Raw genomic sequence first — 25259 nt, 5'->3', positions numbered from 1 at the left:
CATTAGCCCTCCCTGAAATGCTTCCTGACTTCTGGTATGTTCGCTGATCATTCCTAACAATTGCAGTTTCCTTCCAGCCTTTTTAGTCCCTGGAAGCTTGTGCTTTTGTTTCTTAGCTGATTATGCTTACTAATAGAGCATGATGATGGATGGTCTTTTATTCTTCCAAAACTTTATTATCTATATAGTTTTATTTTTCCTGCCCCAGCCTTTCACTAGAGGTTTGTCAAAATAGGAGGAAAAAGAATTAAAAAAAATTTTTTTTTGATGGCCGATCGCTAACGTCTCGGGACTGCAGCTCTCAGTGAAGGCGCGGAGAACTAGATGACGCCACACTTTTAGACAAATTCTGGTCACTCAGGGAGCAGAAGATCCCCAGTGGAGGAATCACACGGGTCGCCAGCGCGACTTTTGTGGCCGGCACGGCAGCTCTCAGAGCAGAGTAAACAGGTTCGGAGGACCCACAAGGGCCCCCAGCACGACACCAGAGCCCGGCGCAGCAGCTGTGATGGCACCTTGGCGCGTCAGCGCTCGGTGCAGAGGCATAGAGTAAATGGGACCGGCTCCCCTTCTGACCGAGGTTTGGAGCCCTGGGAAGGCAGAGTCGCCCACTACAGACACAAGAAGGAAGCCAGACAAGAGAATCCTGGGCAGAAAAGCACCAACAGTTTTATTAACGCTGCTGCTCTGGCCCTGGGAACTAACAACCTGGAGGCCCACTCAAGAGACCTAATCTGAAAGTTGGTAAATTCAAAGACCACAGGAGGATAAACTTACAATGACGGGAAGAAACCAGCGTAAAAAAGCTGAGAATACCCACAGTCAGAACGCCTCTCCCTCTAAAGATGATCACAGTTCCACATCAACAATGGAACAAGGCTTGATGGAGAACGAGCGCATCCCAATGCTAGAATATCTCTTCAGGGAATGGATAATAACAAACTTCGGTGAGTTAAAAGAACATGTTGTAGCCCAACGTAAAGAAACTAGGAACTTTGAAAAAAAGTTTGATGAAATCCTATTGAGAATAGACAACTTAGAGAGGAGTATGAGTGAAATAATGGAACTGAAGAATACAATACAGGAACTCCGAGAAGTTTGCACAGGTTTAAACACTCGAATTGTTCAAGCAGAAGAAGGGATATCAGAGGTCAAAGTCCAACTTAATGAAATAAAACGCGAAGAAAAGATTAGAGAAAAAAGGATAAAAAGGAATGAGCAAAGTCTCCAAGAAATGTGGGACCATGTGAAAAGACCAAATCTCCGTTTGATAGGTGTACCTGAATGCGACGGAGAGAATGAATCCAAGCTGGAAAATACCCTTCAGGATATTATTCAGGAAAATTTTCCTAAACTGGCAAAGCAGGTCAATATTCAACCCCAGGTAATACAGAGAACACCGCAAAGATATTCCTCAAGAAGAGCAACCCCAAGGCACATAATCGTTAGATTCACTAGGGCTGAAACGAAGGAGAAAATACTAAGGGCAGCCAGAGAGAAAGGTCAGGTTACCCACAAAGGCAAGCCAATCAGACTTATAGCAGATCTCTCAGCAGAAACTCTACAAGCCAGAAGAGAGTGGGGGCCAATATTCAACATCCTCAAAGAACAGAACCTTCAGCCCAGAATTTCATATCCAGCCAAACTAAGCTTCACAACTGAAGGAAAAATAAAAGTCTTTTATAAACAAGCAAGAACTCAGAGATTTTATTATCACCAGGCCTGCTTTACAAGAGCTTCTGAAAGAAGCATTACACACAGAAAGAAACAACCAGTATCAGCCCTTCTAAAAATATACCAAAAAGTAAAGAGCACCAACATAAAGAAGAATTTACACCAACAAATGGATAAAACAGCCAGTTAACATCAAAGGGCAGTAACCCTAAATTTAAATCGACTAAATCCCCCAATCAAAAGACACAGCCAAAACCCAACGGCATGTTACATCCAGACCTGTTTCACAGGCAAGGATACACAAAGACCCAAAACAAAGGGATGGAGAAAGATTTACCAACCAAATGGAGAGCAAAAATAAATAAATAAATAAATAAATAAACAAATAAACAAATAAATAAATAAAAAGCAGGAGTTGCAATTCTCGTAGCGGATAAAATAGATTTTAAAGCAACAAAGATATAGTGGTAAAAAGATCAATGCAACAATAAGAGCTAACGATCCTAACACCCAGATACATAGAGACTTAGACACAATGAGACAGAAAATTAATTAGGATATCAAGGACTCGAACTCAGATCCGGAACAAGTAAACTTAATAAATATTTATAGAGCTCTCCACTTCATATACACAAAATAAACATTCTAGTCAATACCACATCACACGTACTCATAGGTTTTAATGAAACATTGATTGGCCATTATTAATACCCATTTTTTTTTTAAGAATAAAGCAATATTTCCACTCACTCTCCCTCTTTCTCTTCCTCTTTCTTCCTCACCTTTACTCATTTTTTTCTTCTTTCCTTCACTCAAAAAAAAAAGAAATCAACTTGTAAACCTCTAGATCCAGGTTGGCAATGTCTCTCTCGTTGCTTGAATTCCTTCCTTCCCTTCCTCCCTCCCTCCCTCTCTCCCTCCCTCCCCCCTTCCTCCCTTCCTTCATCCCTCCCTTCCTCAAAAAAAAAAATTTTTTTTATGGATACATAGTAAGTATATATACTTATGGGGTACATGAGATATTTTGATATAGGCATGCAGTGCATAATGAGGGTAAGTGGGGTATCCATCACCTGAAGCATTTATCCTTTGTGTTACAAACAATTCAGTTGTTTTTTTTTTTTTGAGACGGAGTCTGACTCTGTTGCCCAGGCTGGAGTGCAGTGGCACGATCTTGCCTCACTGCAACCTCTGCCTCCCAGCCATTCTCTTGCTTCAGCCTCCTGAGTAGCTGGGATTATAGGCGCAGGCCATCACTCCGGCTCATTTTTGTATTTTCAGTAGAGATGGAGTTTCATTATGTTGGTCAGGCTGGTTTCAAACTCCTGACCTCGTGATCCACCCCCCTTGGCCTCCCAAAGTGCTGGGATTACAGGTGTGAGCCACTGTGCCCAGCACAAACAATTCAGTTCTTTGAGTTATTTTTAAATGTATAATGAAATTACTATTATTTTTTCTTTTTTTTGGTCAGCATTTTCACAATTATTATTTTTTTTTTGAGATGAAGTCTTTTGTCTCCAGGCTGGATTGCAGTGGCACAATCTTGGCTCACTGCAACCTCTGCTTCGTTGGTTCAAGTGATTTCTCCTGTCTCAGCCTCCTGAGTAGCTGGGACTACAGGCGCATGCCACCATGCCCAGCTGATTTTTATATTTTTAGTAGAGGCGGGGTTTCATCCTGTTGGCCGGGATGGTCTTGATCTCTTAACCACGTGATCCACCTGCCTTGGCCTCCCAAAGTGCCTCCACCCTTCCCAGCCTCTGGTAACCATCCTTATTTTCTATCCCCGTGTTTTAGTTTTTAGCTTCCGCAAATAAATGCAAAGTTTGTCTTTCTGTGCCTGGCTTATTTCACTTACCATAATGACTCCACTTCCATCTGTGTTGTTGCAAATGACTGGATCGCATTCCTTTTTATGGCTAAAAGGTACTCCATTGTGTGTATGTACTACATTTTCTTTATCCATTTATCTGTTAATGGTCACTTACGTTACTTTCCAGTCTTGGTTATTGTGAACACTGCTGTAATAAACATGGGAGTGCAGATGTCTATTTGATGTACTGATTTCCTTTTGGGTGAATACCTAGCAGTGGGATTCCTGGATCATATGGTACCTCCATTTTTAGTTTTTTGAGAACCTCCAAACTGTTCTCCATAGTGGTTACACTTATTTACCTTCCCACCAGTAGTGTACAAGGGTTCTTTTTTCTCCATTTACTTAGCAGCATTTGTTATTTGTTATTTCCTGTCTTTTTGTATAAAAGCCATTTTAACTGGAGTGATATGATATCTCATTATAGTTTGATTTGGATTTCTCTAATGATCAGTTGTGCTGCACACCTTTAAATAAATCTGTTTGCCTTGTATATGTCTTTTTTTGAGAAATGTCTATTCAGATCCTTTGCCCATTTTTAAAACTGGATTATCAGATTTTTTTTCCTGTGGAGTTGTTTGAGCTCCTTATATATTGTTTTGTTGTTGTTATTTGTTTGTTTGTTTTGGGACAGATTCTCTCACTGTTACCCAGGCTGGAGTGCAGTGGTATGATCTTGGCTTACTGCAACTTCTGCCTCCTGGGTTCAAGTGATTCTCATGCCTCAGCCACAGAGTAGCAGGGATTACAGGTGTATGCCACCACACTCAACTAATTTTTGTATTTTCAGTAGAGATGAGGTTTTACCATGTTGGCCAAGTTGGTCTTGAACTACTAGCCTCAAGCGATACACCTGCCTCAGCCTCCCAAAGTACTGAGATTACAGGCGTGAGCCACCACACCTGGCTCTGTATTCTGGTTGTTTATTTATTAATTTGAGATGGAGTCTTGTTGTTGATGCCCAGGCTGGAGTGTAATGGTGTGATCTTGACTCACTACAACCTCCGCCTACTGGTTTCCAATAATTCTCCTGCCTCAGTCTGAGTAGCTGAGATTACAGGCACCCACCACCATGCCCGGCAATTTTTGTATTTTTAGTGGAGATGGGGTTTCACCATGTTGGCCAGGCTGGTCACAAACTCCTGACTTCAGGTGATCCACCCACCTTGGCCTCCCAAAGTGCTAGGATTACAGACATGAGCCACCGTGCCCAGTCATATTGTGGTTATTAATCCCTTGTCAGATGAGTAGTTAGCAAATATTTTCTCAGGAGGAAGAAGAACTTAGTAGGCACTGGATAGTAGAATGTTAAAGTAAATCTACAAAAACTATGAGGATCAAGGAAAGGAGTTTAGATTACCAGGATAGGATTTAAGTTAAAGGTGGTGAAGCACTTCTGTGCTGGGAGTCATTTAAGAAATTACTAAAGAATATAAAAGAATTCTTTGTTCTGCAAATTTTTCAAAAGCTGGAAAAACAACTCTGGTTTTATTATGGTTTACTTGGACTCTTTTCAGAAAAACAGTGGTATGTCCTTTGGCCAGGAACTCACTGAAAAAATAATATAATGTGGCTGGTTTTCTCCCAACTCATGCTTTTGAAATGCAAGTGGGCAGAATTGGGAAGTCATTTTCAAAAACTAAATTGTTTTAACTAATCCCCTCTTTAAATGGGTAATTTCTTTTCACGTTTTCCTCTGTGTATGCTTCTGCTTGTTTTAAATAAGCACATTCATATCTTATTGCTTCTTGAAAATGATGCTACATCTTCTTGTTTTTCAGGCATACCCAGATGGAAGTAGCAAAGAAAAGAGAAGAGCAGCAATTGCCCAGGCCTTAGCTGGTGAAGTCAGTGTGGTGCCTCCATCTCGTCTCATGGCATTGCTGGGACAGGTAAAATTACATTCCTCTAGAGGCCAAACGTGGTGGCTCACACCTGTCATCCTTAACACTTTGGGAGGCTGAGTCAGGAGGATCACTTGAGCCTAGAAGTTTGAGACCAGTCTGGGCAACACTGTGAAACCCTGTCTCTACAAAAGGTAAAAAAGTTAGTGGGATATGATGGTATGTGCCTATGGCCTCAGTTACTTGGGAGGCTGAGGTGGGAGGATCACTGGAACCCAGAAGGTTGAGATTGACAGTGAGCTATGATCATGCCATTATACTCCAGCTTGGGCAATAGAGTGAGACCCTGCCTCCAAAAAGAAAACTAAACTTAAACAGTAAACTCCTGGTACAATTTCCTAATTTCCCATACATAAACTATGTCTTAGCTGAAGAAATTGTATACCCTAAGGATTGGGGACTACCTACAGAGTTGCTTATACCAATAACTGCTGTTCCACTCTCCCTCTTTCCTGGGAGAGGCCCCTCTTTCCTGGGAGAGGCAACATAGATTAGTGGTTAAGAGCATAAGCTCTGGGGTCAGTTAGAATTAGGGTTACCATAAAATTTATCATTCTCTCTGGGATATCATTGAGAGTATGTTGATTACTATGCCAGGACACCAAGTACAAATATTAACTGTCCTGGAAAGGTTGAAACAAATGCCCACCCTAGTTAGAATCCAGGCTGTCTCATTTACCAGCTATATAGTCTTGGCAAATTGCTTTTCTGGTCCCATTTACTTATCATGGTATTGATGAGTAAAGATTAAGAGAAATAATGTCCATAAGCACTTTATGCATTTCTTGGTACCTTGTAAATAGTAAATGGTAGCTGCTGGTAATGATTTTTTAAAAATTACTAATAGTGGCAGGGTGTGGTGACTCACCCCTGTAATCCAAGCACTTTGGAGGCCAAGGTGGGCGGATCACCTGAGGTCAGGAGTTCATGATCAGCCTGACCAACATGGTGAAACCCAGTCTTAAAAAAAAAAAAAAAGAGAAAAAATTACTAATAGTGTTGCTGGCATTGTTATTATAAAGCTACCTAGAGTAACAGATATTTTATAAACAACAAAGGGCATAAGTAATTAATAGGGCACTAAATCTGCATTTAGAAAAGGACAAAAAAGCTATTTGTTACAGGCTTGCAGTGATTCTGAGATTCAAAAATAAGCTGCTTTTTAATTTTTTTTTTTTTTTTTTGAGATGGAGTCTTGCTCTGTCACCAGGCTGGAGTGCAGTGGCGCAATCTCAGCTCACTGCAACCTCCACCTCCTGGGTTCAAGCGATTCTTCCGCCTCGGCCTCCCGAGTAGCTGGGACCTCAGGTGCATGCCACCACGCCCAGCTAATTTTTGTATTTTTAGTAGAGATAGGGTTTCACCATGTTGGCCAGGATGGTCTCGTCTCTTGACCTTGTGATCCGCCCGCCTCAGCCTCCCAAAGTGCTGGGGTTACAGGCGTGAGCCACCGCACCCGGCCCGCTTTTTAATTTTTTAATCAAACAGATAGATGATGGGCATAGTTTAAGTAGTACTTTAGGGCTTACAGTGAAAGATAGTCCCAGGTTCCCTTCTCCACCTCTGATTCTTAACTTTCCTGACCTATTACCTCCATAGCTGAATACCATGTTTATACTGTTGTTAACTGACTTTTGTTTTTTAGTCTTTAGCAACTAACTTTCTTCAGTGAAAAATGATTTATCTCATACCCACTCTCCACAACACAAACTTACTATTCTTTCAGATTTTCAGTAGAGTTACATTATAACTTTTGGTTCAATCTTATTCAATGTTTATGTAATTATTTTTAATACATAAAATTAAATTTTTTAGCTGTTCACAGCTAAAAAATAATTACATGTGATGTCTTACATAAATTTTTATGATTTTTTTTATTGCTTTATTTTTTCTTTTGCCTAGTTTTCTATGCAGTTCTACTAGTCCAGCCTGAATCTTTCTAGTAGAATTGTCAAAAGTCCTTTTTTTCCCCTTGCTGATATCTTTCCTGAGGCCCTTCTCTTTTTGTTCTCATCAGGACTAGTTCTCTTATACTGCTGTACAATTAGGACTTCTCTCATCTTCATAACAGGAATTTTTGGCCTCTTATGTTTTTGTAGGTCTTATTTATAGATTCCTCATTTTTCTTTCTTTCATAGTTAGACCTCTTTTTTTTTTTTGAGACGGAGTTTTGCTCTTGTTACCCAGGCTGGAGTGCAATGGCGCGATCTCGGCTCACTGCAACCTCCGCCTCCTGGGTTCAGGCAATTCTCCTGCCTCAGCCTCCTGAGTAGCTGGGATCACAGGCACACGCCACCGTGCCCAGCTAATTTTTTGTATTTTTAGTAGAGACGGGATTTTACCATGTTGACCAGGATGGTCTCGATCTCTTGACCTCGTAATCCACCCGCCTCGGCCTCCCAAAGTGCTGGGATTACAGGCTTGAGCCACCGTGCCTGGCCCTCATTTTTTTTAAAATAGAGAACAAGGTCTTGCTGTGTTGCCCAGGCTGGTCTTGAACTCCTTTTCTCAGGCTATCCTGCCTCTGCCTCCCTAAATGCTGGGGTTACAGGTATGAGCCACTGAGGCCAGCCTAGACCCTCATTTTGTGGGAGTATTAAGCCCAGTAACTTCCTGAGAAAGGATGCATATGAATACATTTTTGAGATGTTACTTGTGTTTGTAATGTCTTGTATCTTTCTTTCTCTCCAAATTCTTTTTTTTTTTTTTTGTAACTAACGATTTTTTTTTTTAATTTATCTTTTTTTAAATTTTTTTATTTTTTTTAAATTTTTTATTGGATTTTAGGTTTTGGGGTACATGAGCAGAGCATGCAAGACAGTTGCGTAGGAACACACATGGCAGTGTGCTTTTCTTTCCTTCTCCCCTTCACCCACATTTGGCATTTCTCCCCAGGCTATCCTTCCCCACCTCCCCCTCCCACTAGCCCTCCCCTTTTCCCCCCAATAGACCCCAGTGTTTAGTACTCCCCTTTCTGTGTCCATGTGTTCTCATTTTTCATCACCCACCTATGAGTGAGAATATGCGGTGTTTCATTTTCTGTTCTTGTGTCAGTTTGCTGAGGATGACGTTCTCCAGATTCATCCATGTCCCTACAAACGACACAAACTCATCATTTCTGATTGCTGCATAATATTCCATGGTGTATATGTGCCACATTTTTCCAATCCAGTCTATTATCAATGGGCATTTGGGTTGATTCCAGGTCTTTGCTATTGTAAACAGTGCTGCAATGAACATTCGTGTACATGTGTCCTTTTAGTAGAACGATTTATAGTCTTTTGGATATATACCCAGTAATGGGATTGCTGGGTCAAATGGAATTTCTATTTCTAAGGCCTTGAGGAATCGCCACACTGTCTTCCACAATGGTTGAACTAATTTACACTCCCACCAACAGTGTAAAAGTGTTCCTTTTTCTCCACATCCTCTCCAGCATCTGTTGTCTCCAGATTTTTTAATGATCGCCATTCTAACTGGCATGAGATGGTATCTCAATGTGGTTTTGATTTGCATCTCTCTGATGACCAGTGACGATGAATATTTTTTCATATGATCATTGGCCTCTTATATGTCTTCTTTCGTAAAGTGTCTGTTCATATCCTTTGCCCACTTTTGAATGGGCTTGTTTGTTTTTTTCCTGTAAATCTGTTTGAGTTCTTTGTAAATTCTGGATATCAGCCCTTTGTCAGATGGGTAAACTGCGAAAATTTTTTCCCATTCTGTTGGTTGCCGATCCACTCTAGTGACTGTTTCTTTTGCCGTGCAGAAGCTGTGGAGTTTGATTAGGTCCCATTTGTCTATTTTGGCTTTTGTTGCCAATGCTTTTGGTGTTTTGTTCATAAAGTCCTTGCCTACTCCTATGTCCTGGATAGTTTTGCCTAGATTTCCTTCTAGGGTTTTTATGGTGCCAGGTCTTATGTTTAAGTCTTTAATCCATCTGGAGTTAATTTTAGTGTAAGGTGTCAGGAAGGGGTCCAGTTTCTGCTTTCTGCACATGGCTAGCCAGTTTTCCCAACACCATTTGTTAAACAGGGAATCCTTTCCCCCTTGCTTGTTTTTGTCAGGTTTATCAAAGATTGTATAGTTGTAGATATGTTGTGTTGCCTCCGGTGCCTCTGTTTTGTTCCATTGGTCTATATCTCGGTTTTGGTACCAGTACCATGCTGTTTTGATTACTGTAGCCTTGTAGTATAGTTTGAAATCCGGTAGTGTGATGCCCCCCGCTGTGTTCTTTTTGCTTAGAATTGACTTGGCTATGCGGGCTCTCTTTTGGTTCCATATGAAGTTCATGGTGGTTTTTTCCAGTTCTGTGAAGAAAGTCAATGGTAGCTTGATGGGGATAGCGTTGATTCTGTAAATTACTTTGGGCAGTATAGCCATTTTCACGATATTAATTCTTCCTAACCATGAACATGGAATGTTTCTCCATCTGTTTGTGTCCTCTCTGATTTCGTTGAGCAGTGGTTTGTAGTTCTCCTTGAAGAGTCCCTTACATTCCTTGTGAGTTGTATTCCAAGGTATTTTATTCTTTTTGTAGCAATTGTGAATGGCAGTTCATTCTTGATTTGGCTTTCTTTAAGTCTGTTATTGGTGTAGACGAATGCTTGTGATTTTTGCACATTGATTTTATATCCTGAGACTTTGCTGAAGTTGCTTATCAGTTTCAGGAGTTTTTGGGCTGAGGTGATGGGGTCTTCTAGGTATAGTATCATGTCGTCTGCAAATAGAGACAATTTGGCTTCCACCTTTCCTATTTGAATACCCTTTATTTCTTTTTCTTGCCTGATTGCTCTGGCTAGAACTTCCAGAACTATATTGAATAGGAGTGGTGAAAGAGGGCATCCTTGTCTAGTGCCAGATTTCAAAGGGAATGCTTCCAGTTTTTGCCCATTCAGTATGATATTGGCTGTTGGTTTGTCATAAATAGCTTTTATTACTTTGAGATACGTTCCATCGATACCGAGTTTATTGAGGGTTTTTAGCATAAAGGGCTGTTGAATTTTGTCAAATGCCTTCTCTGCGTCAATTGAGATAATCATGTGGTTTTTGTTTTTGGTTCTGTTTATGTGGTGAATTACGTTGATAGACTTGCGTATGTTGAACCAGCCTTGCATCCCCGGGATGAATCCTACTTGATCATGATGAATAAGTTTTTTGATTTGCTCTTGCAATCGGCTTGCCAATATTTTATTGAAGATTTTTGCATCTATGTTCATCATGGATATTGGCCTGAAGTTTTCTTTTCTTGTTGGGTCTCTGCCGGGTTTTGGTATCAGGATGATGTTGGTCTCGTAAAATGATTTGGGAAGGATTCCCTCTTTTTGGATTGTTTGAAATAGTTTTAGAAGGAATGGTACCAGCTCCTCTTTGTGTGTCTGGTAGAATTCGGCTGTGAACCCGTCTGGACCTGGGCTTTTTTTGTGTGGTAGACTCTTAATTGCTGCCTCGACTTCTGACCTTGTTATTGGTCTATTCATAGTTTCAGCTTCCTCCTGGTTTAGGCTTGGGAGGACACAGGAGTCCAGGAATTTATCCATTTCTTCCAGGTTTACTAGTTTATGCGCATAGAGTTGTTTGTAATATTCTCTGATGATGGTTTGAATTTCTGTGGAATCTGTGGTGATTTCCCCTTTATCATTTTTTATTGCATCTATTTGGTTGTTCTCTCTTTTCTTTTTAATCAATCTGGCTAGTGGTCTGTCTATTTTGTTGATCTTTTCAAAAAACCAGCTCTTGGATTTATTGATTTTTTGAAGGGTTTTTCGTATCTCAATCTCCTTCAGTTCAGCTCTAATCTTAGTTATTTCTTGTCTTCTGCTGGGTTTTGAGTTTTTTTGATCTTGCTCCTCTAGCTCTTTCAATTTTGACGATAGGGTGTCAATTTTGGATCTCTCCATTCTCCTCATATGGGCACTTATTGCTATATACTTTCCTCTAGAGACTGCTTTAAATGTGTCCCAGAGGTTCTGGCATGTTGTGTCTTCATTCTCATTGGTTTCGAAGAACTTCTTTATTTCTGACTTCATTTCATTGTTTACCCAGTCAACATTCAAGAGCCACTTGTTCAGTTTCCATGAAGCTGTGCGGTTCTGGGTTGGTTTCTGTATTCTGAGTTCTAACTTGATTGCACTATGGTCTGAGAGGCTGTTTGTTATGATTTCAGTTGTTTTGCATTTGTTGAGCAGTGCTTTACTTCCAATTATGTGGTCAATTTTTGAGTAGGTGTGATGTGGTGCTGAGAAGAATGTATATTCTGTGGATTTGGGGTGGAGAGTTCTGTAAATGTCTATCAGGTTTGCTTGCTCCAGGTCTGAGTTCAAGCCCTGAATATCCTTGTTGATTTTCTGTCTGGTTGATCTGTCTAATATTGACAGTGGAGTGTTAAAGTCTCCCACTATTATTGTGTGGGAGTCTAAGTCTCTTTGTAAGTCGTTAAGAACTTGCCTTATGTATCTGGGTGCTCCTGCATTGGGTCCATATATGTTTAGGATCGTTAGCTCTTCTTGTTTTATCGATCCTTTTACCATTATGTAATGGCCTTCTTTGTCTCTTTTGATCTTTGTTGCTTTAAAGTCTATTTTATCAGAGATGAGAATTGCAACTCCTGCTTTTTTTTGCTCTCCATTTGCTTGGTAAATCTTCCTCCATCCCTTTATTTTGAGCCTTTGTGTATCCTTGCATGTGAGATGGGTTTCCTGGATACAGCACACTGATGGGTTTTGGATTTTTATCCAATTTGCCAGTCTGTGTCTTTTGATTGGTGCATTTAGTCCATTTACATTTAGGGTTAATATTGTTATGTGTGAATTTGATACTGCCATTTTGATGCTAAGTGGCTGTTTTGCCTGTTAGTTGTTGTAGATTCTTCATTATGTTGATGCTCTTTAGCATTTAGTGTGATTTTGGAATGGCTGGTACTGGTTGTTCCTTTCTATGTGTAGTGCCTCTTTTAGGAGCTCTTGTAAAGCAGGCCTGGTGGTGACAAAATCTCTGAGTACTTGCTTGTTTGCAAAGGATTTTATTTTTCCTTCACTTCTGAAGCTCAGTTTGGCTGGATATGAAATTCTGGGTTGAAAGTTCTTTTCTTTAAGAATGTTGAATATTGGCCCCCACTCTCTTCTGGCTTGTAGTGTTTCTGCCGAGAGATCTGCTGTGAGTCTGATGGGCTTCCCTTTGTGGGTAACTCGACCTTTCTCTCTGGCTGCCCTTAGTATTTTCTCCTTTATTTCAACCTTGTTGAATCTGACGAGTATGTGCCTTGGGGTTGCTTTTCTTGCAGAATATTTTTGTGGTGTTCTCTGTATTTCCTGCATTTGAGTGTTGGCCTGTCTTGCTAGGTGGGGGAAGTTTTCCTGGATGATGTCCTGAAGAGTATTTTCCAGCTTGGATTCATTCTCTTTGTCCCCTTCTGGTACACCTATCAAACGTAGGTTAGGTCTTTTCACATAGTCCCACATTTCTTGGAGACTTTCTTCATTCCTTTTTGCGCTTTTTTCTCTGATCTTGGTTTCTCGTTTAATTTCATTGAGTTGGTCTTCGACTTCAGATATTCTTTCTTCTGCTTGGTCAATTCGGCTATTGAAACTTGTGCATGCTTCGCGAAGTTCTCGTATTGTGTTTTTCAGCTCCTTTAATTCATTCATATTCCTCTCTAAGTTATCCATTCTTGTTATCATTTCCTCATATCTTTTTTTAAGTTATCCATTCTTGTTATCATTTCCTCATATCTTTTTTTAAGTTCCTTAGTTTCTTTGCATTGATTTAATACATGTTCTTTTAGCTCACAAAAGTTTCTCATTATCCACCTTCTGAAGTCTAATTCCGTCATTTCGTCACAGTCATTCTCCGTCCAGCTTTGCTCCCTTGCTGGTGAGGAGTTTTGGTCCTTTGTAGGAGGCGAGGTGTTCTGCTTTCGAGTGTTTTCCTCCTTTTTTCGCTGGTTTCTTCCCATCTTTATGGATTTATCCCCCTGTCGTCTGTGTAGTTGCTGACTTTTCGATTGGGTCTCTGAGTGGACACCCAGATTGTTGATGATGAAGTATTTCTGTTACTTGGTTTTCCTTCTACCAGCCTAGCCCCTTCGCTGTATGACTGCTGAGGTCCACTCCAGGCCCTGCTTGTCTGGGGTGCACCTCTAGCAGCTGTGGCACAGTGAGGGATGCTACCCATTTCTTTTTCTGCTATCTTTGTCCCAGGATGATGCCTGCCAAATGTCAGTCTTTTGGATATAGAGGGGTCAGGGAGCTGCTTGAGGAGACAGTCTGTACTTTTTTGGAGCTCAATTGCTGAGCTGTGAGCTCTGTTGTTCATTCAGGGCTGTTAGGCTGCTATGTTTGATTCTGCTGCAACAGAGCTCATTAAAAAAATCCCTTTTTTTCTCAAATCCTCTGTGTTGGGGGGTTCGGGCTTTATTTTTCGATGTCCGATGAGGTGTCCTGCCCAGCTAGAAGGCAGACTAGCCACTGTTTGGCTGCCGAGGCTCCGCCCTGCTGTTGTGTGATTTGCCCTGTTCCTGCAGGCTCTGCTGTGGTCTTCGCCACGCCCTGCAGCGGAGTCTCTTCATTGTAGCCTGTTGCCTCAGCAACGGCAGGCTGCATCAGCAGTGGGCGTGTATCTCAGTAGGGATGGGTTGCCTCGGCAACGGCTGGCTGCGTCAGCAGTGGGCCTGTATCTCAGTTGGGGCGGGTTGCCTCGGCAATGGCAGGCTGCGTCAGCAGTGGGCGTGTATCTCAGTTGGGGCGGGTTGCCTTGGTAGTGGTGGACGCCCCTCCCCCACAGAGCGTCTCGGACCGTCTGCTCGGGATAGTTTGAAATCTCGGTTTTGTTCGTCCCACTGGGTGTCCCAAACGATCTGTCCCTGCAATCCCCTGGGCTGGCCTACTGTCCAAGTCTCGTTCAGTCTCAAGTCCAGCCCTCTCAAGTCTCAGGTTGCCGGTTCAACAGGGCACCCGGACAAGCGCGCCCTGTGGGGATTGCTGGGTAGGGCCGGCCGCCACCGCCCTGGCTGCCGGCTTCGCCAGGCAGACCTACTGCCTGGCGTCCCATGTCTTTTTTATACTTGGGAGTTTCCCCGTTCTGTGGGCAACAAAGATCAGTCTGGAAATGCAGCTCCGACTCACCGTTTGCGGATTCAACGAGAGCTCCAATCCTGGGTTGTTCTCACAGCGCCATCTTGAGTCCTCCCCCTCTCTAAATTCTTAAAGTTTTATTTTCCTCCCTGCATTGTCCCTGTATTGTTCCTATTTTTTCTTTTTCTCTTAGTTCTCCCCTTCCCTGTTTGTTTTGCTGACCATATGTGGGAGTTTTCCTCAGATATTTAGAGATCACTGGCTATTTTTATATTTAAAAATACTAGACATTAGAGTGAAACACTTAATAACTGGGAAATATATGTCAGGTTGGGTAGTTGGAAGGAGGAGTTTGAGAACTGATAGAATTCATCATGGGATGATAGGGTAGGGATCTTCGTTTGTCATTCTCTGCAGAAATATTCTGTTGGAGTGGTCAGTTTTTCCAGAGAATAGTTCCTGCCTGGAGAGTAGTTCCTGCCTAAACCATCTCTTGGGAGCCAGAGCTGAGAGGATGCAGGTTGGAATGGAAGGTAGAGAAATCTCTCTCTTCAGCATACCAGTGTAAACTGAACCCTCCAGTTTTCATTATGGCTTCTCACCTCACCCTGTCCTCAGCTCTACTGAGATTACAGCACAGGACTTCAACCTTTCCAGAGTATACATCACCTGATTTCTTTCTCTTGAGGCTAAGGTGAGGTAGTTGCACAGGGTTGGGAGAAATTGTGGTAGCTAAATGCTCCTTATACAGACTTTAATATTGCCCGTTTTCAGCCTGTGTCGTGCCTTATCCTTGAAGGGCATATGATTCCTCCAGTTCCTAAGCCTTTTTGGAATTTTGCAAGGTAGTTTGGCTTGCTTCTTGTGGCTTCCCCTTTTTTGCCTCGTACAATTAGGTTTCAGTTTTTTTCTGTTCTTGGTTCCCACTAGTCCATTCACTTTTCACCTGATGAAATTTAACTAACATTTTTTCTTGCTATTCTCTTCTCTCATTCTCTTTGTCTTTTGGGGCATGTACCTTTTTTATTCCTTAATTACCATCACTTTAGTGGATTTTCTAGAGAGAGTGAAAATAAACTCATGTGTTCTACATTTAATTGGGTTAGATTAATTGGGTTAGATGTGAAGAGCAAGTGAGGTTTCGGTTCTAGGTTTCCCTTTAGTTTCTGGCTTGAGTGACTTGGGAGAAAATATAAGAAGGACAGATTTGTTGGGGGCTGGGGCTGGAAACTAGGAATAGGGCAAATGATCTGTTTTTAGATGTGCTGATTTTGAAGTTCCTGTGGGATATACAAGTGGAAACTTGCAGTATAGGCACTTAGATCTGTGAATCTGGACCTTAACCTGGAGGTTTTGGCTAAAATTATAGATTTGGGAATTGTAGTAGTATTTGAAGCTGTAAATGTAATTACCCAGGGAAAGCATGTAGACTAAGAAAAGTAAAAATTTGGCTGGGTGTGGTGATTCACGCCTGTAATCCCAGCACTTTGAGATGCTGAGGCAGGTGGATCACCTGAAGTCAGGGGTTTGAGACCAATCTGGCCAATGTGATAAAACCCCGTCTCTACTAAAAATGCCAAAAAAAAAAAAAAAAAAATTTGCGGAGTCAGTGGCTTGCTCTTATAATCCCAACTATTCAGGAGGCTGAGGCAGGAGAATTGCTTGAACCTGGGAGGTGGAGGTTGCAGTGAGCTGAGATTGTGCCATTGCACTCTAGCCTGACAAGAACAAAACTCTGTCCCCCCCCCCAAAAAAAAAGTCAAGTAAAACTTTGAGAAGGAAATCATAAGAAACACTTAAAGTCAACAGAGCAAACAGAGAAAAGAACCTCCAGAGAGATAAAAAGGAAACTCAAGAGAATGGATTTAGAGAAGCCAAGAGAGAATTTGAAGGAGAAGAGTGGTCATTAAGGTCAAGAGCAACAGAGAACATGATGAGGGTCAGAAAGGAGTCTAGTTTGGCTGTTGGGATATTTGAGATGCATTGCCAGTGGAAAGGTAGGGACAGAGTGATATTGCAGTGAGTTAAGGAATGAATTTATCTGAAAAGTGAAGGTAGTGAATGTAGATGGCTCTTGAACCTTGGTGGTTAAGGCAAGGAGATGAAGGTGGTGAGGAGGACAACAGCAGCTGAAAAAGAACACAGAGCAAGACAAGGTTTTTTTTTTTTTAAATATGGAAATGATTAGAAACTGTTAGAGGCCAGTAGAGAGTACAAATTGATTGGAGAGAGGTCCAAGGAGACACAGTTCCCTCTGGTCATTGCAGGAAAACATGAAAAGTAAGATTTTGGAAAGAAATAAATTAATATATTTAGAAACATAAATATTTCAACTATAGTAATCTTAGAATTAATTTAAAAGTTTGGAAAGTTGCTAGATACAAAATATATACGTTGATTGTACTCCTGTTTATCAGCAGCAGCCAGTTAGAAAATTCAGTGGAAAAGTGTTCTGTTTATAGCATAAATATGCAATATAAAACCTAGCACCATATGGGAAATAGATGATTTCCATATTTAAAAAGGCAAAAAAAAAATCCTTCAAAACTTACAAGAGAAGACTTAAGCAAATGGTGAAATTGATTTTCTTGGATAATACTTACATTTGATGTCAGTTCTCAGGTTTAAAGCAATTATAATAAAGACTACAATAGGATTAGAACTACTTTATAAAGGAATTTAGCATTCATTTGGAATAATAAACTTGAAAATATCCGGCTGGATGTCGTGGTTCACACCTGTAATCCCAGCACTTTGGGAGGCCAAGGCAGGTGGATCATTTGAGGTCAGGAGTTTGAGACCAGCCTGGCCAACATGGCAAAACCTTGTCTCTACTAAAAATACAAAACTTAGCTGGCCGTGATGGTGTGCACCTGTAATCTCAGCCACTCAGGAGTTTGGGGCAGGAAAATTGCTTGAACCCGGGAGGTGGAGGTTGCAGTTAGCTGAGATCGTACCACTGCACTCCAGTCTTGAGTAACAGAGTGAGGCTCTGTCTCAATTAAGAAAAAAAAAAAAAAAGAAAACATATATTTAGCAAAGAAACTTTGGAAAGGAAGAATGTTGAAAGCATACTAGGCTTAGAAATATTGCATTTAATAAAGACCCATAATTTGCATCATTTTGGTAGTAGGCACAAGAATATCTGTTGCAACCAGTGCAACAACAGTGCAAAAATCCAATCCTGTTATTTATAATAATTCAATAGATGACTATGAAGAATACCATAAAACCTAGAAATAACAGAAAACGATATTTAACATATGATATTGGGACACTGAGTTTAGAATTGGTGGGGAGAGGTCAGATCAGAGCCTGCTCTCATTTTATGCAGCATAATTTAAGATAGAAAGTTAGATATTTTCGGCCAGGCAAGGTGGCTCACGCTTGTAATCCCAGCACTTTGGGAAGCCGAGGCAGGCGGATCACAAGGTCAGGAGTTCGAGACCAGTCTGTCCAACATGGTGAAACCCCGTCTCTACTAAAAACTATAAAAATTAGCCAAGTATGGTGGCAGGTGCCTGTAATCCCAGCTACTCAGTAGGCCGAGGCAGGAGAATCACTTGAACCTGGGAGGCAGAGGTTGCAGTGAGCCGAGACTGTGCCACTGCATGCCAGCCTGGGTAATAGAGCGATACAGTCTCAACAAAAGTTAGATATTTTAAGAAAATAGAAAAACATTGGGAGATAATATAATCTATCAAACCTATAGACTTCCCAAACTTAGAGATTAAACACCAAGGAAAAGATCAATAGATTTTATCACTTGAGAATGGAACTTAAGATAAAAAGAAACCTATAAAGCTATAATCAAGAATAGACATGGTCCCAGCTACTTAGAAGGCTGAAGTAGAAGGATTGCTTGAGCCCAGGAGTTCGAGGCTACAGTGAGTCATCATCATGCCACTGGACTTCCAACCTGACCGGAGTGAGAACCCTTCTTTTAAAAAAAAAAAAGTTGGTAAAAGAATTCTTTGCAGCAATGTTTGCTGCAGCAAATACCTTTAACACATTAAAAGCTCACTAATTGGTAAGAATGGTAAGAGTATGATAGATAAGTGAGCAAATAACATGAGTAAACAATTAAGAAAAGAAGAAATATATCTAGTTAATACAGAGAAAAGTTTAAACTTATTAGAGAACTGACTAAAGTAGGGTATTATATTTCTACTTATTTTTAAATCAGTGATCCCCAACCTTTTTGGCACCAGAAACTGGTTTCATGGAAGATAGTTTTTCCATATATGGTGATGGGGGTGTCAGGGTCGTGGGTTTCAGGATGAAACTGTTCCCCCTCAGATCATTAGGCATTAGATTCTCATAATAAGTATGCATCCTAGGTCCCTTGCATGCGCAGTTCACAATAAGGTTCATGCTCCTATAAGAATCCGATGCTGCACAGATCTGACAGGAGGTGGAGCTCGGACCATAATACTCTGGCTCCCTGGCTGCTTACCTCCTGCTGTACAACTGGGTTCCTAACAGGCCATGGACCAGTACTGGTCCACAGTTCAGGGGTTGGGGACCTGTTTTAAATGATATCCAAAAATTATTGAGTTTTCTTGTTACAACAAAAGGAAAAGGGAATAAACATTGATTGTGGGTTATTATGTGAACATGTGCCTGTTTTATAGGCTTTACATATATATTTTGTTTTATCTTCTGGGAATTAGGCTTTTCTTCCTGACTTTTTCAGTTGGCAAAACTGGGAGTCAAAATGACATAGCTGATGAATAATTTAGCCTAGAACCATCTGTCTCCAAAGTTAGTTGTGAACATTGTTGCAACTGCAACATTTTTTGGAAAGCAGCCCTTTTGGAAAGGGGTTTGGCAGTATATATCAAATATTTCAAGAACCTTAACCATTCATGTTCTTTTTTGGATTTAGTAATTTCTCTTCCAGGAATATACTCTAACAGGGAATATCCCCAAAATAGAAAAAGACTTATATACAGAGATGTTTATCGAAGCATTATTTAGGTGATTGAAAAATTGGAAGCAGTGTAAATGTCCACTAATATATTGATTAAGTTAACTGAGACATCTAATCGATGGGATCTATTTTACAGCCATTAAAATGATAGCTGTGACTAGTATGATCTATTGATAGGTGAAAAGAGGAGAAAATGAAATTTTACATATAGTATAATTACAGCTAGGTTAATGAAACACATGTAGGGGGGAAAAGATTGGAAGGTAGCATATAAAATGTTAACAGTGGGTGTATTTGAGTGTTAGAACTATGGGAGATTTCTGTTTTCCAAATTTTGTTTATAACAAAAGAGCCACACCTGTAAGAAAATAAGTGAATGATAGGCTTGTTGGCTCTCAGAGTCCCCGTCCACACTGAGTTCTTGGACACACAGAGGAGTACAGATTATGTTGTGTTTGGATGGCCAAAAATTGCTGGGGTCCTGATGGCTCACAGCTTTTCCTGAACCTCATCTTTTCAGGCTTGGTTTCTGAGCACTCATGACCAGATCTTAAAAGCACCTGAACAGATTGCTATACTTCGTTTTTTCCTCTTAGGCGCTGAAGTGGCAGCAGCATCAGGGATTGCTTCCTCCTGGTATGACCATAGATTTGTTCAGAGGCAAAGCAGCTGTCAAAGATGTGGAAGAAGAAAAGTTTCCTACACAACTGAGCAGGCATATTAAGGTAGGAATCTAAGATAGTCAACCAGTCAGTAATCATTTCTTGAGGACTTGTCATGGGCTCAGCTAGGCCCTATGCCAGGAACTTGGATACTAGATGAGAAGAACTCCTTCTCTAGCTCTGACAGTATTCAAGGTTGCTGCACGTGTCCCCTGGGATACTGCTGTGGCCTGGCAGTGGTACAACTCAGATGTGTAATCTAATGGATGAATATCTGGCTTGACATCTAGCCCATCATCTGCCCTTGCATTTCCTCCCAAGAAACCTGCATTTGGAAGAATGGTTAGTTCTTTGGTTAAGCCGGGGACTAGCTGTGAACTTTCTGTGTACTTCTCCTGTTCACCATTTTTGCTTTGCCTGCTATGTGTCAGGCAGAGTGCCAGTCAGGGATTACAAAGTGGACTTATGTGATGTTTGAGGAAAATGATTTTATTATCTTATATTTTTTTAAAATCTGAGTTTCCTAGGAAAAAGTTTTCTAGGTAATTCTCAGAACTACAAGTATATTTGCTACTTTAGCATCTCTATATTATAGTTTCTCTGGATTTGTGCTCTAAATTCCTGGATTTTAAACTATTTCATATTCCTCAAATCTTTGACTTTGGCTTAACATTTTGAATTTGCCTTTTCTGGATTATATATTCTAACTTGCAGATAAAGATATTTTTGAGCAGCACCTTCATTTACTCTGCCTGACACCTTGAGACAAATAGAAATCCATCATTATTATGCTGCTGGGCTAAAATTTTCTGTTATAAACACTTTACTTTGTTGGCATTTAAAGTGAAATCCACATTAGAGCTTTTCTCTCTTCTTTTTCCACCTAATTTTCTATAGTTTTCATCTGTTACTGGGATTGTCATCACTAGCAAATGATGCATATACCAGACAGTATATTAGCTTTAATTAGTTCTAAGTTTGGTAAATTATACATTATCACTTGATCATATGAAGCTTGTGAAACACTGATAGAAAGTTTATTTATAAAACAGTATAGGGAAGCCTATATTTACTTTGAAAAAAATGAGTTTTTCCCCCTCGAGATAAAACACAACAAAAACATATTAGGACATATTGAGTATGAAAGTCATGCTAACAGTGTCTGTTTCTAGCAAAACATACTCTGAGCTAACAGGATTATTTATTCTAAGTCTCATGTGCTTTTCTTTGGAAATATCAATCTCACATCCAAAAAACTAGCTTCAACTTAGTGCCCAGATGTAAAACCAGTCAGAGAAAATACATCCACCAGGTCCTTGTGTCCATGTACAGAAATATTCCTCTAATACTCTATAATATGGGCCAGCTATGACTTTATGCTAGGGCAGGGATTCTCAAAAGGTTAAAATAGGAATTGTTTTAAGTATACTAGATAAAAATGCATCTGTTTCATTATTTCATTTGAAACAGTTTGGTCAGAAATCACATGTGGAGTGTGCTCGATTTTCTCCAGATGGTCAGTATTTGGTCACTGGGTCTGTTGATGGATTCATTGAAGTATGGAACTTTACTACTGGAAAAATCAGAAAGGTAAAGTATTTTAAATATATTAACCTTCCTAGTGTGAAAATTACTGACTTTGAATTATTTAATCTGTGCCCTCACTCTAAGTCAGTTTAGTTGAAAAAGGATCTATATGTAATGAACATGTATTACTTTAAAAAACTCATTTAAGGCCAGGCACAGTGATGCACACCTGTAGTCCCAACTACTCAGGAGGCTGAGGCAGGAGGATCACTTAGTTGAAAACCCAGTAGTTCAGCCCAGCCTGGACAGCATAGTGAGACCATGTCACTACAAAAAAAAATTGTTTTTAAATTACCATGCATGCTCGTGTGCACCTATAGTTTTAGCTGCCTGGGAGGCTGAAGTGAGAGGATCCCTGAAGCTCAGGAGTTTGAGGTTGCAGTCAGCCATGATTGTGCTACTGCACCCCAGCTTGGGCAATGACGCTGTCTCCAAAAAAAAAAGCTAATTTAAAATTATTATATTTTTTGAGACGGAGTTTCGCTCTTGTTACCCAGGCTGGAGTGCAATGGCGCAATCTCGGCTCACCGCAACCTCCGCCTCCTGGGTTCAAGCAATTCTCCTGCCTTAGCTTCCCAAGTAGCTGGGACTACAGGCGCGTGCCACCATGCCCAGCTAATTTTTGTATTTTTAGTAGAGACGGGATTTCACCTTGTTGACCAGGATGGTCTCGATCTCTTGACCTTGTGATCCACCCGCCTCAGCCTCCCAAAGTGCTGGGATTATAGGCGTGAGCCACTGCGCCTGGCCTTTAAAATTATTTTTAATTAAATTCTAATTTTATTATTAACCAAGGGAAGACCTTTATCATCTATAATTGTTTTATTATCTGTTGTTTTTACAAGTAAAAAACTTTTTTTCAGGCCAGGCATGGTGGCTCACACCTGTAATCCCAGCACTTTAGGAGGCTGAGGCAGGTAGATCACCTGAGGTCAAGAGTTCAAGACCAGCCTGGCCAACATGGTGAAACCCCGTCTCTACTAAAAATACCAAAAAAAAAAAAAAAAATAGCTAGGTGTGTTGGCAGGCAACTGTAATCCCAGCTACTCAGGAAGTTGAGGCAGGAGAATTGTTTGAACCCGGGAGGCGGAGGTTGCAGTGAGTCGAGATCCTGCCACTGCAGTCCAGCCTGGGCTACAGAGCAAGATGACTCCTCAGAGAAAGAAAAAAAAATTTTTTTAGGCAGTTTCACTCTTGTTGCCCAGGCTGCAGTGCAGTAGCAGGATCTCGGCTCACTGCAACCTCCGCCTCCTGGGTTCAAACAATTCTCCTGCCTCAGCCTCCGGAGTAGCTGAGATTACAGGCAAGAATAGCTGGGATTATAGGCATGCAAAAAAAAAAAATTTTCTTTGAGTGGGTTATATGTACAACTGATACAACATTCAAAAAACAAAAAGTTACTCAAGTAGCTTTTTGCTCCTACACTTGTACCTCAGCTAGTCAGTTGCCTTCCTTGTGCCAGCCAAGATTACTAGTTTCTTATGGAACTTTCCTGGAATATCCTGTGTGTGTGTTACTTATATATCTTACTCAAAACTTTTTAATACAGATGATAGTATACTATATACCCTGTTACATTCTTGCTTTTCTCTTTATAGCATATTTTGGAGATTATTGCTGTATTATATTACATTGGATAGATTGAACCATGATATATTTAACCAGCCATTTTATTTAAAATCATTTCCAGTCTAATCTAATTGTAGTACTAGTTATATTTCTCCTATGAATGAAGTTAAAACATCTTTTTATATGTGAAAAGCCACCAGTATTTTTTTTTATTTTAATGAAGCAACTAATATTTCTTATTATGAAGTCTGTTAATATCGTTTGCCCATTTTTCTGTTGAATTGTTCTTTATTGATTTGTAGGAGCTCTTTATATTTTAAGGAAATGAAGTTTTATAATATATATTACAAATATTTTTAAAGTTTGACTTTTATCTTTTGATTTTGCTTGTTTTGTTTTACAGACTTAAATTTTTCTATATCATCAAATTTATTTATCTTTTCTTCTACAGTTTCTTTTAGTATTTTAATCTTTTATGTTTAATTTTTGACTCTTTTAGAATTTTAGGGGAATAAAGTTGGTATAGATCCAACTTAGTTTTTTCCCCAAATGGCAGTTTACTAACTTGTATCCACTGATTTAAAATGTTATTTTTGGCTGGGTGCATGGCTCATGCCTGTAATCCCAGCACTTTGGGAGGCTGAAGTGGGTAGATCACTTGAAATCAGGAGTTCAAAGCCAGACTGGCTAACATGTTGAAACCCTGTCTCTACTAAAAATAAAAAAAATTAGCTGGGTGTGGTGGTGTGCACCTGTAATCCCAGCTACTTGGGAGACTGATGCAGGAGAATTTCTTGAACCCGGGAGGCAGAGCCAAGATCATGTTATTGCACTGCAGCCTAGGCAACAGAGCAAGATTGTATCTCTAAATAAATAAATAAATAAAATGTAATTTTTATCATAGAGTATCAAATTCCATTCTGTGGGTAGTGGATTTATGAGTGATTTTCATTTTCTATTGTATATATTTCTGCATAGTTTGCTTTTATTTTTTAAACCAGGAAGTAGTCTTATTTTATAATTAGAAAAAAATAAGAGACTGGGCGCGGTGGCTCACGCCTGTAATCCCAGCACTTTGGGAGGCCAAGGCGGGTGGATCATGAGGTCAAGAGATCAAGACCATCCTGGTCGACATGGTGAAACCCTGTCTGTACTAAAAATACAAAAAAAATTAGCTGGGCACAGTGGCACATGCCTGTAATCCCAGCTACTCAGGAGGCTGAGGCAGGAGAATTGCCTGAACCCAGGAGACGGAGGTTGCAGTAAGCCGAGATCGCACCATTGCACTCCAGCCTGGGTAACAAGAGCGAAACTCTGTCTCAAAAAAAAAAAAAGAAAAAAATAAGAAAGACACTCTATTTGAACAATAATGGGTGATAAAAGAAGCATCACAGATAAATAGATTAGTCGGTAAACTGTTTCAGGAAAGGTAGCTGATTTGGGAAAAAAAAATTAGTTTCTCACATCATACAAAAATAGGTAAATTCAGATTTATTAAAGATGTAAAATATGAAACTAGAGAAATTTGCCTACAAAAAATCAGTAAGAAAAAGATCTAGAGTTGTATGTTGGTATTTTTTATAATACTAATTTGAATTGTATAAAATTATTTATCTCCAGCAATATCACTAGGAACTAGTTATTTACTAGGAACATGTATGCATGGCACTTCTGTTTACTTTGGGGGTTTAGAGTAGCTATAATCTATTGCCCTGCTTTTTGTGAGTTTCTAGAGACCTGGGGACTTGGCTTTTGCATTATTTTGATAAATACTAACCATTGTTTCTTTAGGATCTTAAGTACCAGGCCCAGGATAACTTTATGATGATGGATGATGCTGTCCTCTGCATGTGTTTCAGCAGAGATACAGAAATGTTAGCAACTGGGGCCCAAGATGGAAAAATCAAGGTATGGATTAGTGCACAGCCTCTCATATGTAGACATTTTGAATGTTCTGCTAGGGGGTAGTGTCCTACATATAATATT

General features: G+C 40.2%; 1 protein-coding gene across 1 annotated transcript in view; it reads left to right on the top strand.

Annotated features, from left to right (window-relative positions):
* SMU1 (SMU1 DNA replication regulator and spliceosomal factor) overlaps positions 1-25259 on the top strand; it is a 43249-nt gene that overhangs the window by 6161 nt on the left and 11829 nt on the right. Inside the window, exons 4-7 of the mRNA XM_002743007.7 lie at positions 5329-5439; positions 20052-20180; positions 21588-21707; positions 25065-25181. Of these exons, the coding sequence (XP_002743053.3) occupies positions 5329-5439; positions 20052-20180; positions 21588-21707; positions 25065-25181 (477 nt within the window). The remainder of the gene's footprint in view (positions 1-5328; positions 5440-20051; positions 20181-21587; positions 21708-25064; positions 25182-25259) is intronic.

This window comes from Callithrix jacchus, chromosome 1, assembly GCF_049354715.1.
Source record: "Callithrix jacchus isolate 240 chromosome 1, calJac240_pri, whole genome shotgun sequence".
Classification (NCBI taxonomy): domain Eukaryota; kingdom Metazoa; phylum Chordata; class Mammalia; order Primates; family Cebidae; genus Callithrix; species Callithrix jacchus.
This window is presented reverse-complemented; position numbering and strand designations above follow the sequence as displayed.